At 46.1% G+C, this 14,877-nt stretch overlaps 1 protein-coding gene across 1 annotated transcript in view; it reads right to left on the bottom strand.

Annotated features, from left to right (window-relative positions):
• LOC149438472 (IgGFc-binding protein-like) overlaps positions 1-14,877 on the bottom strand; it is a 99,704-nt gene that overhangs the window by 50,815 nt on the left and 34,012 nt on the right. The window contains exons 14-20 of the mRNA XM_089659804.1: positions 13,280-13,878; positions 10,551-11,115; positions 8,543-9,120; positions 6,636-7,206; positions 4,150-4,349; positions 3,910-4,051; positions 2,592-2,920 (exon numbers count right to left, since the gene is read on the bottom strand). Coding sequence (XP_089515930.1) covers positions 2,592-2,920; positions 3,910-4,051; positions 4,150-4,349; positions 6,636-7,206; positions 8,543-9,120; positions 10,551-11,115; positions 13,280-13,878 — 2,984 coding nt within the window. The remainder of the gene's footprint in view (positions 1-2,591; positions 2,921-3,909; positions 4,052-4,149; positions 4,350-6,635; positions 7,207-8,542; positions 9,121-10,550; positions 11,116-13,279; positions 13,879-14,877) is intronic.

Below are 14,877 nucleotides of genomic sequence, written 5' to 3'. Positions count from 1 at the left end.
AGCAGTACACTTTACAGCAGGGGCGGACTGACCATTCGAATACACGGGCACTGCCCGAGGGCCCAGGGTCAGTAGGGGGCCCCATGAAATGCCCCTGGTACTTTTTATTGCCTTTTTTTGAGTGTGGACAAGGACATAGGGGCCCCATGATCCCCCATTGCCCGGGGGCCCCATGAGTTATCAGTCCGCCCCTGGATTAGAATACTGGACTTTATTGCTGTCTGTGTCCCCATTAGGGTGAGTCACCCTCTCCATTTGTCCTGTTTACCATTATCACCAAAAGCGAAAGTAAAAGAAATCCCAAATTTTGGGTTGTCCCCACAAAAGTAATAGAGGGGAACATTTCTAATGGGAACACTAGTTCTAGTGACCTGGGGTTCCCCAAGAGATTCCCTTAATTCACAGAGATTTTCTCACTTCCTGTTTAGGCTATGGGACAGGAAATGAAGGAAAATCTCCAGGCACAGTGGAACACAGATCATTGTACGGGACCTCTGTGTGAGGTCCCGATCATGTGATCACTGATTGGCCAATCAGTGATCACATGAAGAGTAGTAAGCAAGATGTCACTTCTGACATTATTGCTTACTACGTGTGAAATCTGTGAATGATCACAGAGATCACATGGTACAGGGCTATTCACAACAGCCTTTTACCATGTGACAAGCTGTGACCAATCACAGCTCACACAGTATTTCTCAATGGCTGCAAGAATGCAGAGAAAAGGAGAAATGATTGCTTTTACAGCCTTTATGGGTGTAAAAACAATCAGTGTAAAGAAAAAAAAAATCTTCATCACCCCCCACAAGTAGTACAGTGTCACTGTACTGCTAGGGTGACAGTATGTATATATTAAAAAACATGAATAGTAATATAAAAAAATAATATAAAAGTGTAAAAAAAATTTAGAAAAATTATAATTTTTGGTTAGAAACTAATTTGGGTTATTTTTTTTTTTTACTAAAAAGATAACTGAATACATTTTGGCCAAGATTTATGAAGAAAGATTATTTATTTGCAAAATTTTAGAAGAAAAACACTTTTTTTCAAAATGTTTGGACATTTTAATTTATATAACAAAAAAAAATAAAAATCCCAGCGGTGAATAAATACCACCAAAATAAAGCTTTATCTGTCTCGAAAAAATGCTAAAAAAATGCATATGGGTACAGTGTTGCATGACCGTGCTCATTCAAAGTGTGATAGCGCTGAAAGCTGAAAATTGGCCTGGACAGGAAGGGGGGGAAAGTGTCCGGACTGGAAGGGGGGTGAAAGTGTCCGGACTGGAAGGGGGTGAAAGTGTCCGGAGTGGAAGGGGGGGAAAGTGTCCGGACTGGAAGGGGGGGAAAGTGTTTGGACTGGAAGGGGGGAAAGTGTCCGGACAGGAAGGGGGGGAAAGTGTCCGGACTGGAAGGGGGTGAAAGTGTCCGGACAGGAAGGGGGTGAAAGTGTCCGGACTGGAAGGGGGTGAAAGTGTCCGGACTGGAAGGGGGGAAAGTGTCCGGACAGGAAGGGGGTGAAAGTGTCCGGACTGGAAGGGGGGAAAGTGTCCGGACAGGAAGGGGGTGAAAGCGTCCGGACTGGAAGGGGGTGAAAGCGTCCGGACTGGAAGGGGGGGAAAGTGTCAAGACTGGAAGGGGGTAAAAGTGTCTGGACTGGAAGGGGGTGAAAGTGTCCGGACTGGAAGGGGGTGAAAGTGTCCGGACTGGAAAGGGGGTGAAAGTGTCCGGACAGGAAGGGGGTGAAAGTGTCCGGACTGGAAGGGGGTGAAAGTGTCCGGACAGGAAGGGGGTGAAAGTGTCCGGACTGGAAGGGGGTGAAAGTGTCCGGACTGGAAGGGGGGTGAAAGTGTCCGGACAGGAAGGGGGTGAAAGTGTCCGGACTGGAAGGGGGTGAAAGTGTCTGGACTGGAAGGGGGGGGGGAAGAGTCCGGACTGGAAGGGGAGGAAAGTGTCTGGACTGGAAGGGGGGGAAAGTGTCTGGACTGGAAGGGGGGGAAAGTGTCCGGACTGGAAGTGGTTCATTTTGTTATAACTTTTTTTGGATTCGTTGACATTTGTTAATATGTTCATTCGGAGATTCATATAAAATGAAATTTTCCTCCTAAAAATGAATCATAATGAAATGAAAGGCCCATGCCAACATGTGTTTTGCTTTTCAAGCCTTACTTGAGTAGAACAGTCCACACAACTGGAAATTGCAGGCTAAGAGGACATCAAAGATGTTAAAATATAAACATACTTGGGGTCAGGGGTGGACTGACAACTCATGGGGCCCCCGGGCAATAGGGGATCATGGGGCCCCTGTGTCCTTGCCCAAGCTCAAAAAAGCCTATGAAAAAGGTACCAGGGGCATCTCATGGGGCCCCCTACTGACCCCGTGCCCTCCGGGAGTTTCCAAATGGTCAGTCCACCCGTGCTTGGGGTTGAGAATACCCGACTTCCAGAACTACAAACACGGGATTAGGTGTTTCCAGAAAACCAGATTATTTACCATGATTTCCATGCTAAATTTTGACTAAAGAGTCCTTTAAAAAATCATTTTCTGTCTTTCTTATATCAAATGAAGGATAAATCACTGGAACAGCTTACCCGTATCTTATTAAAGTCTCCAATTTGCATGGTAATATTGACACCATACATGACCATGTTCACCCTTGCGACATAAGAAACAGCTCGGGATCCTCTGTTTTCGTTCTTGATGGTAACCTTGAATGGCTCCAGATCAGGATCATTGCCATCATACTGTGCTAAAACATAGGTGCAGGTGCCTTGAGTATCATACTCCTTGCCATCAAACGGGATGCAATGAGGGTCCCCAAACGCATAGCACAGACCATCATAATCCGGCACACAAACTGCTTTATCATTCTCAACTTTACAGCTCTCCTTGGCGCGGCAGGTTTTATATTTGCATGGATCTAAAAACAAAAAAAAAAATGTGAAACTTATATCCAATTTCCAAACTTTTAGAGATGTTGCCAGAACAAGAATAGAGGGGAAATCTTAACATAGAGACACTAGTTCAGCAGAGGATTTCCCTCATGGAAAGACTCTTCTCTCAATTCTTGTTGTGTCTACAGATTCCCAAACCTTAAGGAATCTCAAATGAGAATCTAAACATCTGTTCATTGATCAGTATAGCATTCATCCAGGTCTGGAAGACAACCGAAGGGTTTCTCCAAGCTTGAGCTATAGCATGTTTGGCCAAAATGACTAGGTAGGATGCCAATTTCTGATGAGACCTAGACAGACCCAAAATTGGGCAATGCAGGAGGGCCACTGTAACGGAACCGGACCCCAGCTGCACTAGGGTATTTCCATTAGACTCCCGCTTCCCTGTCCAAACACTATCCACGGACCCCCACCGCTGACCACACAGGAAATAGACAGCACCAGGCTTCTCTTAAGACAGGAAGTAGACTGCTTTATTTTAACACAAACACAAGATATATACACAGGGCGGGGAAATACAACCAGTAACAGGAAACACATCAGCAGGTTGTCTCATAAGGGGGAAGGGCTGCCGGAAACACCCCCCACCAAACCAAGACACACAATAGAACAATGGGATACACCACTTGACAGTAGACAATACAGGAACACATGCATCCCATAATAGTTTAGTGGCAAGCAAGACACAATAGAACAATGGAACAACCACCTGGCAGTGAACAATGGACAACCCACACACCCTACCTATACATGTGCACACAATACTAGGACAGATCACCCCTAACAGGCACAGGGTGCCTTACACATAAGAGGAACATGGGGAGATGATACAGGGGTCCACCCACCCCCAAAAGTCACTCCCGTCACAGCCACCCTTGCATCCCTACGGACCGTATTACTGATATATTTTAAGACTACAATAGAAAGTCTTCCCAATTCTCCTGACCATTCTCACCTTTGCTGAAACAAGACCTCAAACCATCCTGAATCCGACAGATCTCATTCTCGGCACAGCTCCGGGTCCGGCAGCTCACTCCGGTGACTGGATTACAAGTGCACTCTTGGCTGCAGTCTTCACTTAGCACTGTTTCGTCGGCCTAAAAAAAAAAGAAAAAAAAGGTCGGCGATGCTAGATTATGGTTTTGCACCCTCAGCTATCTAAGTCAAAAGAATAAAGCACTTCTCTTTTTTTCACCTGCAAATATCTTTTGTTATGGATGCAGCCACATTTGTCCATGGTAACGCACTGATCGTCATCAAAGATGTAGCCAGGGTCGCACTCACATCCCTCGAAACACTCTGTATGGCATGAGCGGGATGCCAGGAGGTCGTAGCAGGAGAAGTCACAAGACTGGGTACATAGGCTATAGTGGCTGTTGGCTGGGCAGGACAATGCTGCAGGGTATCAAATACAAAAAAACTATTTGAACTCAGATAAAAAAAAAATTGTTTTATTCAAAAATGATTAAATTGGAATTCTAGGCAAAAACAAGTCATGAATTGTTTGTTTAAATACTGTAATTATGATTATTTAAGAAACTTGACTTCTGTACACCAGGCTGAGAATGAGAGGGTCTGCACTGTGATCCAATCAATGGGATCTATAGTAAGGGCCTTAATAATGAAACCATTTCAAAAGTAGATTTGTTTCAATGGTAAGCTCCCAAGTTTGCTTCCTTTGCTTGGCCCAAAATGGAAGGATCCTCCCGCAGTGGCATGTAGGCAGGTGAAGTCTATTTTCTCAACTGCAGAGGGAGAGGAAGTCAAGAAGAGCCTAGTTTCTCTATGGTTTCCTGGGTCACAAGAGGCAGCTATCCAATTGGATGTCGGAGCCCCTTGTGAATTTGTCGGTCACCTTGGGTCAGACAGAGTCTACTTGAGAGCTTAGCTCCCAAGCTTGGCACTCATTTTGCCTATTACTAGAGTAGGGAAAGGTCTCCCGTCTCTCAGAGACAGTGCTTAGTGTCAGGGAGAGGTTCCAGAGCACTAGTGAAAGTGCAGGGACATGCCAACCTACCTAAAACTCTCCCCATTTGGGTACCATCTGGCCAGGCCGAATTCCTCTCCTTGAGACATATGCACACCTGAGACCTTCTGCTACTGATACATCCTGTGAGTGCTCCAGGTCGGGTTACCTTCCCATTGGTGGTCATTTTGGGTAAGACAGAGTCTATTTGGGAGCTTAGCTCCCAGGCCTGGCACTTATTTTGCCTGTTGCTAGAGTATGGAAAGGTCTCCTGTCTCTCAGAAAAAGTGCTTGGCGTCAGGGAGAGGTTCCGGAGCACTGGTGAAAGTGCAGGGACATGCCATCCTACCTTAAAGTCTCCCCATTTGGGTACCATCTTGCCAGGCCAAATTCTTCTCCTGTCTCCACATGCACACCTAAGACCTTCTGCTACTGATACATCCTGTGAGTGATCCAGGTCAGGTTACCTTCCCATTTGGGTACCATCTGGCCAGTCAGAATTCTTCTCCTCGAGACACATGCACACCTGAGACCTTCTGATACTCATACATCCTGTGAGTGCTCCAAGTCGGGTTACCTTCCCATTTGGGTACCATCTGGCCAGTCAGAATTCTTCTCCTCGAGACACATGCACACCTGAGACCTTCTGATACTCATACATCCTGTGAGTGCTCCAAGTCGGGTTACCTTCCCATTTGGGTACCATCTGGCCAGTCAGAATTCTTCTCCTCGAGACACATGCACACCTGAGACCTTCTGCTACTGATACATCCTGTGAGTGCTCCAGGTCGTGTTACCTTCCCATCGGCGGTCATCTTGGGTAAGACAGAGTCTATTTGGGAGCTTAGCTCCCAGGTCTGCCACTTATTTTGCCTGTTGCTAGAGTAGGGAAAGGTCTCCTGTCTCTCAGAAAAAGTGCTTAGCGTCAGGGAGAGGTTCCAGAGCACTGGCGAAAGTGCAGGGACATGCCATCCTACCTTAAAGTCTCCCCATTTGGGTACCATCTGGACAGGCCAAATTCTTTTCCTGGAGACAAATGCACACCTGAGACCTTCTGCTACTGATACATCCTGTGAGTGCTCCAGGTCGGGTTACCTTCCCATTGGGTACCATCTGGCCAGGCCAAATTCTTTTCCTAGAGACACATGCACACCTGAGACCTTCCGCTACTGATACATCCTGTGAGTGCTCCAGGTCGGGTTACCTTCTCATTGGCAGTCTTCTTGGGTCAGACAGAGTCTACCTGGGAGCTTAGCTGGAACTAAGCTCCCAGGTAGACTTGGGACTTAGACTTGGGAGCAGAAACTATGTTCCCCCACAATAAGACCAGGCTTTGTTTCCATTTAATATTCTGCCTGTGGGTAGGTGCAGAGTCCACCCGCAGAGTCCAGGCGCAGGGTAACAGGATTTTATTGCAGTTGAAGTTTGGCAAGTCTGAGCTAAGCTCCCAAGTAGACTCGGGACTTAGACTTGGGAGCTTAGCTCAGACTTGCCAAACTTCAACTACAATAAAATCCTGTTACCCTGCACCTGGACTCTGCACCTACCCACAGGCAGAACATTAAATGGAAACAAAGCCTGGTCTTATTGTGGGGGTACATGGTTTCTGGAGCATGCCCAACAGGTTCTAGAAACCAGCTCACCAAGTCTATCCATCGGTAGATTACTGGTTTTAATTGGAGAACATCTATGATGGTTTGCAAAACAGGACTTACGACAGTTGGCGATGTTCCTCCAAGCTCCAACATCCCCACCCCTTTCTTGGCATGCTGCTGTGTAGGCTTGCATGCTGGCACATAAAGCCTCCTGACCACCGCCTCCGTTGCACACATCAAACACGCAGCTCTTGAAATATTGACTTGGATTTACTAAGCGATGGCATTCTTTGAACGGACTTAGAGGATCTGTAATCATTCCACATTTTGTGGTGGAACTGGCCACAGCGGTGTCGGCTTGACCACACTTTGGACACTGATCCCCGGAGCATCCTCTGTAGTTTGTCTTTTTTTTATCTATCGACCAGGACTCTCCGAAAACCGCTACGTCATTGACAGCAGTGCCGTCCGGAAGGCGGAAGTCATCGCCGGGATTTTTGTTATAATTTCCGCAGAGGCCTTCGATTAATCCAAAGTAGATGCTCGGGATCCACACCGAAACAAAGTACTGCTGGTCATACAGGACTGTGATCCCTTCTTTAGTCCAAACGATGATGTTATTCCCTTGGCGGTTTATCCAAAACTCTCGATTGGGAGACTGGATGGGAAGGGTGTATCTCTCTCCATTTATCTGAAAATTTTAAAATGAGAAAAGCGGATATTGAACAATTCAATGCCATAAAATCAACGCTTTTGAACTCAAGCGCTGGCAGAGCTGTTGAGATCTCTCAAAACTGCAAGGAAAAACCCCACATGGAAGACAAATATATTTGAAATATATTTTAAAAATATTCTTCCCAAATACACTGACATATATTTGAAATGTTACAATTTTGGCCATATTTAATATATTTTAAAATATATATATATATATATGTATATATAAATATATATATATATATATATATATATATATGTATATATAAATATATATATATATATATATATATATATATATATATATATATATATAGTGCATGTTGAAATGTGTTTTTATTACAAAATACATGAAAAATATTTTTAAAAATACATTTCAAATATACTGTATGTCTTTAAAAATACAAATCTACATTTTTAGAATGCATGTACAAATACCTGTATATGTAAAAATATATGTTAAAATTACTTTTTTATATGTTAAAAAAAATCTGAAGAATATATTTTTAAAAATATATATATGTACGGGACCTCTGTGTGAGGTCCCAATCATATGATAACTGATTGGCCAATCAGTGATCACATGAATAGTAGTAAACAAGATGTCACTTCTGACATCATTGCTTACTACGTTTGAAATCTGTGAATGATCACAGAGGTCACATGGTACAGGGCCATTCACAACAGCCTTGTACCATGTGACAAGCTGTGACCAATCACAGCTCACACAGTATTTCTCAATGGCTGCAAGAATGTCTTTACAGCCTTTATGGGTATAAAAGCAATCAGTGTAAAGAAAAAAAAAATCTTCATCACCCCCCACAAGTAGTACAGTGTCACTACTTAATGACTTGGAGAGGATCTGCCAAGAGGAGTGGGCCAAAATCCTTCCTGAGATGTGTGCGAAACCTAAGGGGCCAACTCCAGGAAACGTCTGACCTCTGTGATTGCCAACAAGGGATTTGCCACCAAGTACTAAGTCATGTTTTGTGAAGGGGATCAAATCCTTCTTTCCCTCATGAACATGCAGATCATTTGTTAGACGCATTTCTGCTAAATTTGTTGTTGCTATTCTGTCTCTCAGTGTTACAATACACCGAACATTCGATTTTTAGACCGATCATTTCTTTGTGAGGCGCGAACATTCACCATCAGCAGGGGAGCAAATACGCATTTCCTTCACTGTATGTATATATATATATATATATATATATATATATATATATATATATATGAAATCTAGCTTGAATTCAGCCATCATTGTTGAGTAAGTCAAAGAAACATACCAAGTGACCAGTCATTATACTCACCCGTGTTGTACTCCTTCCTCTCTCTCTCTCCATTTGAATGGCGTAATTTCCAGATTTCACCATGACTGATTTGGTTACTGCCACCTGGTTATATTTTTCATTTTCCACCGTCACTTCAAAGGTTTGATTTTTAATCCTAAAAAGTATGTAGGTGCTGGTGCCCTGGAATGAGTAGTTCAGGCCATCTGGAGTGATGTAGTGTGGATCTCCCCAAGCCACACACTGTCCAAGTTCTTTGGGATGGCATCCCAGGACTCCATCCACCACTTTGCACTCAGTGTTGGCTCCGCAGGGGCTGTCCTGGCAGGTTGTTATACCATTGGCACCACATGTACACTTCTTCTGGCATACATTGTCGGTGTAGAACTCTTGTCCTGCTTTGTAGTAGGTATTTTCAAAGACGCAACCACATTCCGGCATCGTCACGCAGTCCTCACCACTGAGGAGGAAGCCGTTGTCGCAGTAGCACCCCTCGGTGTAGGATGGTAGACAAGACGGTGGGGCCATCAGACCAAAGCAAGTTGAAGGGCAACCATTTCCGAGGAGCTCATAGTGGCTGTTCGGGGAGCAGGTCAGTTCTGAGAATACAAACATTTTACACATTTAAAGATGTTCTTTCATTTTAAACACAAAAATATAAGATATTAAATGTTTTGGGTTTTTTGATAAATACAACAAAACACGACTATTACTGTGTTAATAGGTTATACACTCACTGCCCACTTTATTAGGTGCACCTTGCTAGTCCTGGGTTGGACCCCCTTTTGCTTTCAGAACTGCCTTCATTCTTCATGGCATAGATTCAACAAAGTATGGAAACATTCCTCAGAGATTTTATTAGGTTCACCTTGCTAGTCTCAGGTTGGACCCCCTTTTGCCTTCAGAACTGCCTTCATACTTCGTGGCATAGATTCAACAAGGTGTTGGAAACATTCCTCAGAGATTTTATTAGGTCCACCTTGCTAGTGTCGGGTTGGACCCCTTTTGCCTTCAGAACTGCATTCATTCTTCGTGGCATAGATTCAACAAAGTATGGAAACATTCCTCAGAGGTTTTATTAGGTCCACCTTGCCAGTAACTGGTTGGACCCCCTTTTGCCTTCAGAACTACCTTCATTCTTGGTGGCATAGATTCAACAAGGTGTTGGAAACATTCCTCAGAGATTTTATTAGGTCCACCTTGCCAGTAACGTTTTGGACCCCCTTTTGCCTTCAGAACTACCTTCATTCTTGGTGGCATAGATTCAACAAAGTGTTGGAAACATTCCTCAGAGATTTTATTAGGTCCACCTTGCCAGTAACGGGTTGGACCCCCTTTTGCCTTCAGAACTACCTTCATTCTTGGTGGCATAGATTCAACAAGGTGTTGGAAACATTCCTCAGAGATTTTATTAGGTCCACCTTACTAGTACCGGGTTAGACCCCCTTTTGCCTTCAGAATGTTGACAGGAGTGGCACCAGGTGTGGTCTTATGCTGCTGTAGCCCATCTGCTTCAAGATTCGATGTGTGGTGCGTTCAGAGATGGTATTTTGCATACCTAGGTTGTAACGAGCTGTTATCTGAGTTACTGTTGCCCTTCTCTTATCTCGAACCAGTCTGCCCATTCTCCTCTGGCCTCTGACATCAACAAGGCATTTTCCTCCACACAAATGCCAAATGCAACTGAGGGATGCTTTGATGTCAGTATGGACCAGAATCTCTGAGGAATGTTTCCAACGCCTTGTTGAATCTATGCCATGAAGAATGAAGGCAGTTCTGAAGGCAAAAGTGGGTCCAACCCAGTACTGGCAAGGCGCACCTGATAAAATCTCTGAGGAATGTTTCCAACGCCTTATTGAATCTGTGCCATGAAGAATGAAGGCAGTTCTGAAGGTAAAAGGGGGTCCAACCCGGGATTGGCAAAGTGGACCTAAAAAAGTGGGCAGTAAGTGATGAGCCAATGAACAAATTTTCCCACCACTATTTAGAGGGAACAGAGCCTTAGAACAATGAACAAGACATAGCTTACGGCAGAAAGATGAAGTCCTCCATTCCTTGACCATGGAGCCATTTTTCTGACACTCGGAAACATAGGAGGCAATGATGTTGCAGACAACCGACTGGTGGCCCTTGAAGGAACAAGCATCCGATTTGCAGGCTTCAAAGAATGGAGCTGGGTCAACAGAAGCATGACATTGACCGAATGGTCCATCAGGTTTGATAAGAAGACCACAATACTGATCACTCTTGTAGGTGTCCTTCTCTACATCGGTGCATTTTGGGCAGTCAGTGCACTCGCTTGTGCATCCTTTTACTTCTCCCACCTTCCAGTGGTCACCAAATTCTTCGCCAGTTTTGGCTTTAACACCGTTGCCAATGGTGAAATCATCAGAGCGATCTCCATTGCTGTTGCCGCATAAACCACCAACAGCTCCAGCGTATGTGTTTGGCAAGGTGACACGTATATTACCCCTTCCGTCAGAAGTCAGCTTTAAGTTGAAGTCTGTAGTGACGACCACATCAAATCCTGATATGTAGGCAACAATCTTTGTTGACTCAAAATGGTACGGTAAGCAAGTATATTGTCCATCAACCTAAAAAAAAAAAAAATAGGTAGATGTCAGAATTATCATTTATTTTCTAAGTGATGAAAAAAAAAGTCAACTTTTTTTCTGGAATTTGTTGGGTTTTTTCATTTAAATTTTTAAGTTTGCCGTTTTCCTGTATGTTTGCCCTACAAAAGAAATGCAGAAAGAAGCACCAGACCGAAATCAAATGAAAGAGTCCAAGGTCATTTTAATTGTTGATTTAAAGAAAGTCCTACAAAAACAGGCAACGTGTTTCGGAGGCAGGGCAACTCCCCCTTCATCAGGACTCAACACATTGGCTCCCCACCATTGCTGTGCAGCAACTGTTGTCAAGTTGTTCCTCCAACGAGGAAAGTTCAGTATTGGCTCTGATATACTGTAAATCTGTGAGATAATTGGTTTCTCTCCATCCAAGTTTTATCCTGTGTTGAGTCCTGATGAAGGTTGGAGTTGTTTGGCCCCCGAAACCTGTTGGACGTCGTTATAGGACTTTTTATCAATTAAAATTATTTTGGACTCTTTTATCCGATTTTGGTCTGGCTCTCCTTTCTATATTTCTAAATGTTTTGGTAGTGTCATTGCCAGGCAGGGCTGTCTTAACGCATGGGCACTGCTCAGGGGCCCCAGGTACATGGGGGCCCCATGATAATCTTACATTACATCATACTTGCCAACTGTCCTGCGATTTCCAGGGACAGTCATGCTTTTTACTAAGCTGTGCTTGGATGGCCCAAGCAGCATTCTTAAACCTGTACTGTGCGCTCCTGATCCCAATATAGTGCCCTTCTGACCTCCCCCGTACTGTGCGCTCCTGATCCCAGTATAGTGCCCTTCCGACCTCCCCCTGTACTGTGCCCTCCTGATCCCAGTATAGTGCCCTTCTGACCTCCCCCTATACTGTGCCCTCCTGATCCCAGTATTGTACCCATCTAACCTCCCCCTGTACTGTGCCCTCCTAATCCCAGTATAGTGCCCTTCTGACCTCCCCCTGTACTGTGCCCTCCTGATCCCAGTATAGTGCCCTTCTGACCTCCCCCTGTACTGTGCCCTCCTGATCCCAGTATAGTGCCCTTCTGACCTCCCCCTGTACTGTGCCCTCCTGATCCCAGTATAGTGCCCTTCTGACCTCCCCCTATACTGTGCCCTCCTGATCCCAGTATTGTACCCATCTAACCTCCCCCTGTACTGTGCCCTCCTAATCCCAGTATAGTGCCCTTCTGACCTCCCCCTGTACTGTGCCCTCCTGATCCCAGTATAGTGCCCTTCTGACCTCCCCCTGTACTGTGCCCTCCTGATCCCAGTATAGTGCCCTTCTGACCTCCCCCTGTACTGTGCCCTCCTGATCCCAGTATAGTGCCCTTCCGATCTCCCCCTATACTGTGCCCTCCTGATCCCAGTATTGTACCCATCTAACCTCCCCCTGTACTGTGCCCTCCTGATCCCAGTATTGTACCCATCTAACCTCCCCCTGTACTGTGCCCTCCTGATCCCAGTATAGTGCCCTTCCGACCTCCCCCTGTACTGTGCCCTCCTGATCCCAGTATAGTGCCCTTCTGACCTCCCTCTGTACTGTGCCCTCCTGATCACAGTATTGTGCCCTTCTGACCTCCCCCTGTACTGTGCCCTCCTGATTCCAGTATTGTGCCCTTCTGACCTCCCCCTGTACTGTGCCCTCCTGATCACAGTATTGTGCCCTTCTGACCTCCCCCTGTACTGTGCCCTGAGATTTACTAAAGCTGGAGCACTCAGAATCCGGTGCATCTGTGCATGGTAGCCAATCAGCTTCTAACTTCAGCTCGTTCCATTAAGCTCTGACCAGGGGTGGACTGACAACTTATAGGGCCCCCGGGCAATAGGGGATCATGGGGCCCCTGTGTCCTTGCCCACACTCAAAGCACACCCAAAAAAGCCTATAAAAGGTACTAGGGGCATTTCATGGGGCCCCCTACTGACCCCGGGCCCTCAGGCAGTGCCCGAGTGATCGAATGGTTAGTCCACCCCTGGCTCTGACAATAAAACTTGGAAGCCGATTGGTTTCTATGCTGAGTTGGACCAGATTTTTCGATATCCAGTTTTGGTAAATCCTCCCCCCCCCCCACTGTAAAATAAAATACAACTGATGATATCTCTTCGACTCCAAAGTTAACATTTTCTCAATGAATAGCCATACCTTTATTTTCCATGGAAAGTCTTTACTGATGGTGATGGTTTTGTTGTAGACTTCCAATGTCACATCTTTGGTGAAGGCCACAGCTTTGTTACCCCGGTGCTCATTCTGGACTTTGATGGCAAACTTGACCAGGGATGGGTCATCTGAGGTGACCTTTACCAGCTGGTAGATGCAGGTTTTTGTAAAATTAAATCTCAGGTTGTCAAACGTGGTATAGTGAAGGCAACCAGAGACGGTGCATGTTGCGTACTGAGTAGGATAGCAGCCTCGTTTTCCATCGACCAGCATACACTTCTCGCTTGTTTTACAGCTTGTTGGCTGGCAAACGGTCATGCCCAATCCTTGGTCACATTTGCAGAGCACAGTACACTTCTCATCATACCAAGACTGGTTGGGCTCGTAGTACAGTCCATTGTATTGGCAACCACAGCTTGAGACGGGCACACATTTGCCCCCACTTAGTACCATGGCATCGTTACATTCACAGGCTTCTACACAGGGCATCTTACATTTTGATGGGGCCGTTCTATCAGGGCAACTGGCTGGGCAGGCATTTCCGCACGCAGTGTAGTGACTGTTTGGATCTTCACATATCTTCACTGAAATGGATAAAGGAATAATGATCAGCAGGGCTTTTTTTCTCAGAGAATAGGTACAGGCAGTGGGGTATTTAGGTTTTGTGCTGCCCTAGGCAACACAAAAATCCTCTGCCCCCCATGGCCACTGACCAACACATCCCCCCACTTCCTCCTCCAGCAGAGAGAGCCTGACATTGACCAACACCACCCCCCTTCCCCGGAGAGAGCCTGACATTGACCAACAACACCCCTGCTCCTAACAGATACCAGCCAACACCACCCCCACTTCCCCCTCCAGCAGAGAGAGCCTGACATTGACCAAAGCCACCCCCCTTCTCGGAGAAAGCCTGACATTGACCAACAACACCCCTGCCCCCCACAAATACCGACCAACACCACCCCTACTTCCCCCTCCAGCAGAGAGAGCCTGACATTGACCAACACCACCCCCCTTCCCCGGAGAGAGCCTGACATTGACCAACAACTCCCCTGCCCCCCACGGACACCGACCAACACCATCCCCACTTCCCCCTCCAGCAGAGAGAGCCTGACATTGACCAACACCACCACCCCTTCCCTGGAGAGAGCCTGACATTGACCACCAACACCCATGCCCCCCACCTGTGAGAGCCTTCCACTACCGCCCATCCCCTTCCAGGCGATAGAGAAAAAGACACTCATCTTCACAGCTCCGGATATCCCCAGGAATGAGTCAGGCTCTACATACACCATCAAGCAGCCCGCAGCCTCTCTCGGATCCCACCTGGTTCCCATGGCGCGCATGTCCCTTCTTCCATCCCTTCTTCTGGGGGGAGGTGCTATCCCCCCCTGAAAAATGCCGCCCTAGGCAAATGCCTTGTTTGCATTGTGGTAAATACATCCCTGGGTACAGGAACTCTCCCTTTCCAAGTTACCCCTCGTCTCCACCCCCTACCCACCTCCAAGCACTGTTCCTTGGTTCCACCCCTTACCCGTCTGCCAGTACCGCCCTTTTAAAGAATACAGAACCAAGTATCATTT

Source organism: Staurois parvus, unplaced genomic scaffold (assembly GCF_062004578.1).
Source record: "Staurois parvus isolate SC_StPar_1 unplaced genomic scaffold, SC_StPar_1.0 ptg001191l, whole genome shotgun sequence".
NCBI classification, from domain to species: Eukaryota; Metazoa; Chordata; class Amphibia; order Anura; family Ranidae; genus Staurois; species Staurois parvus.
Note: the sequence above shows the minus strand (reverse complement) of the source record. Positions and strands in the feature narration are given on the sequence as shown.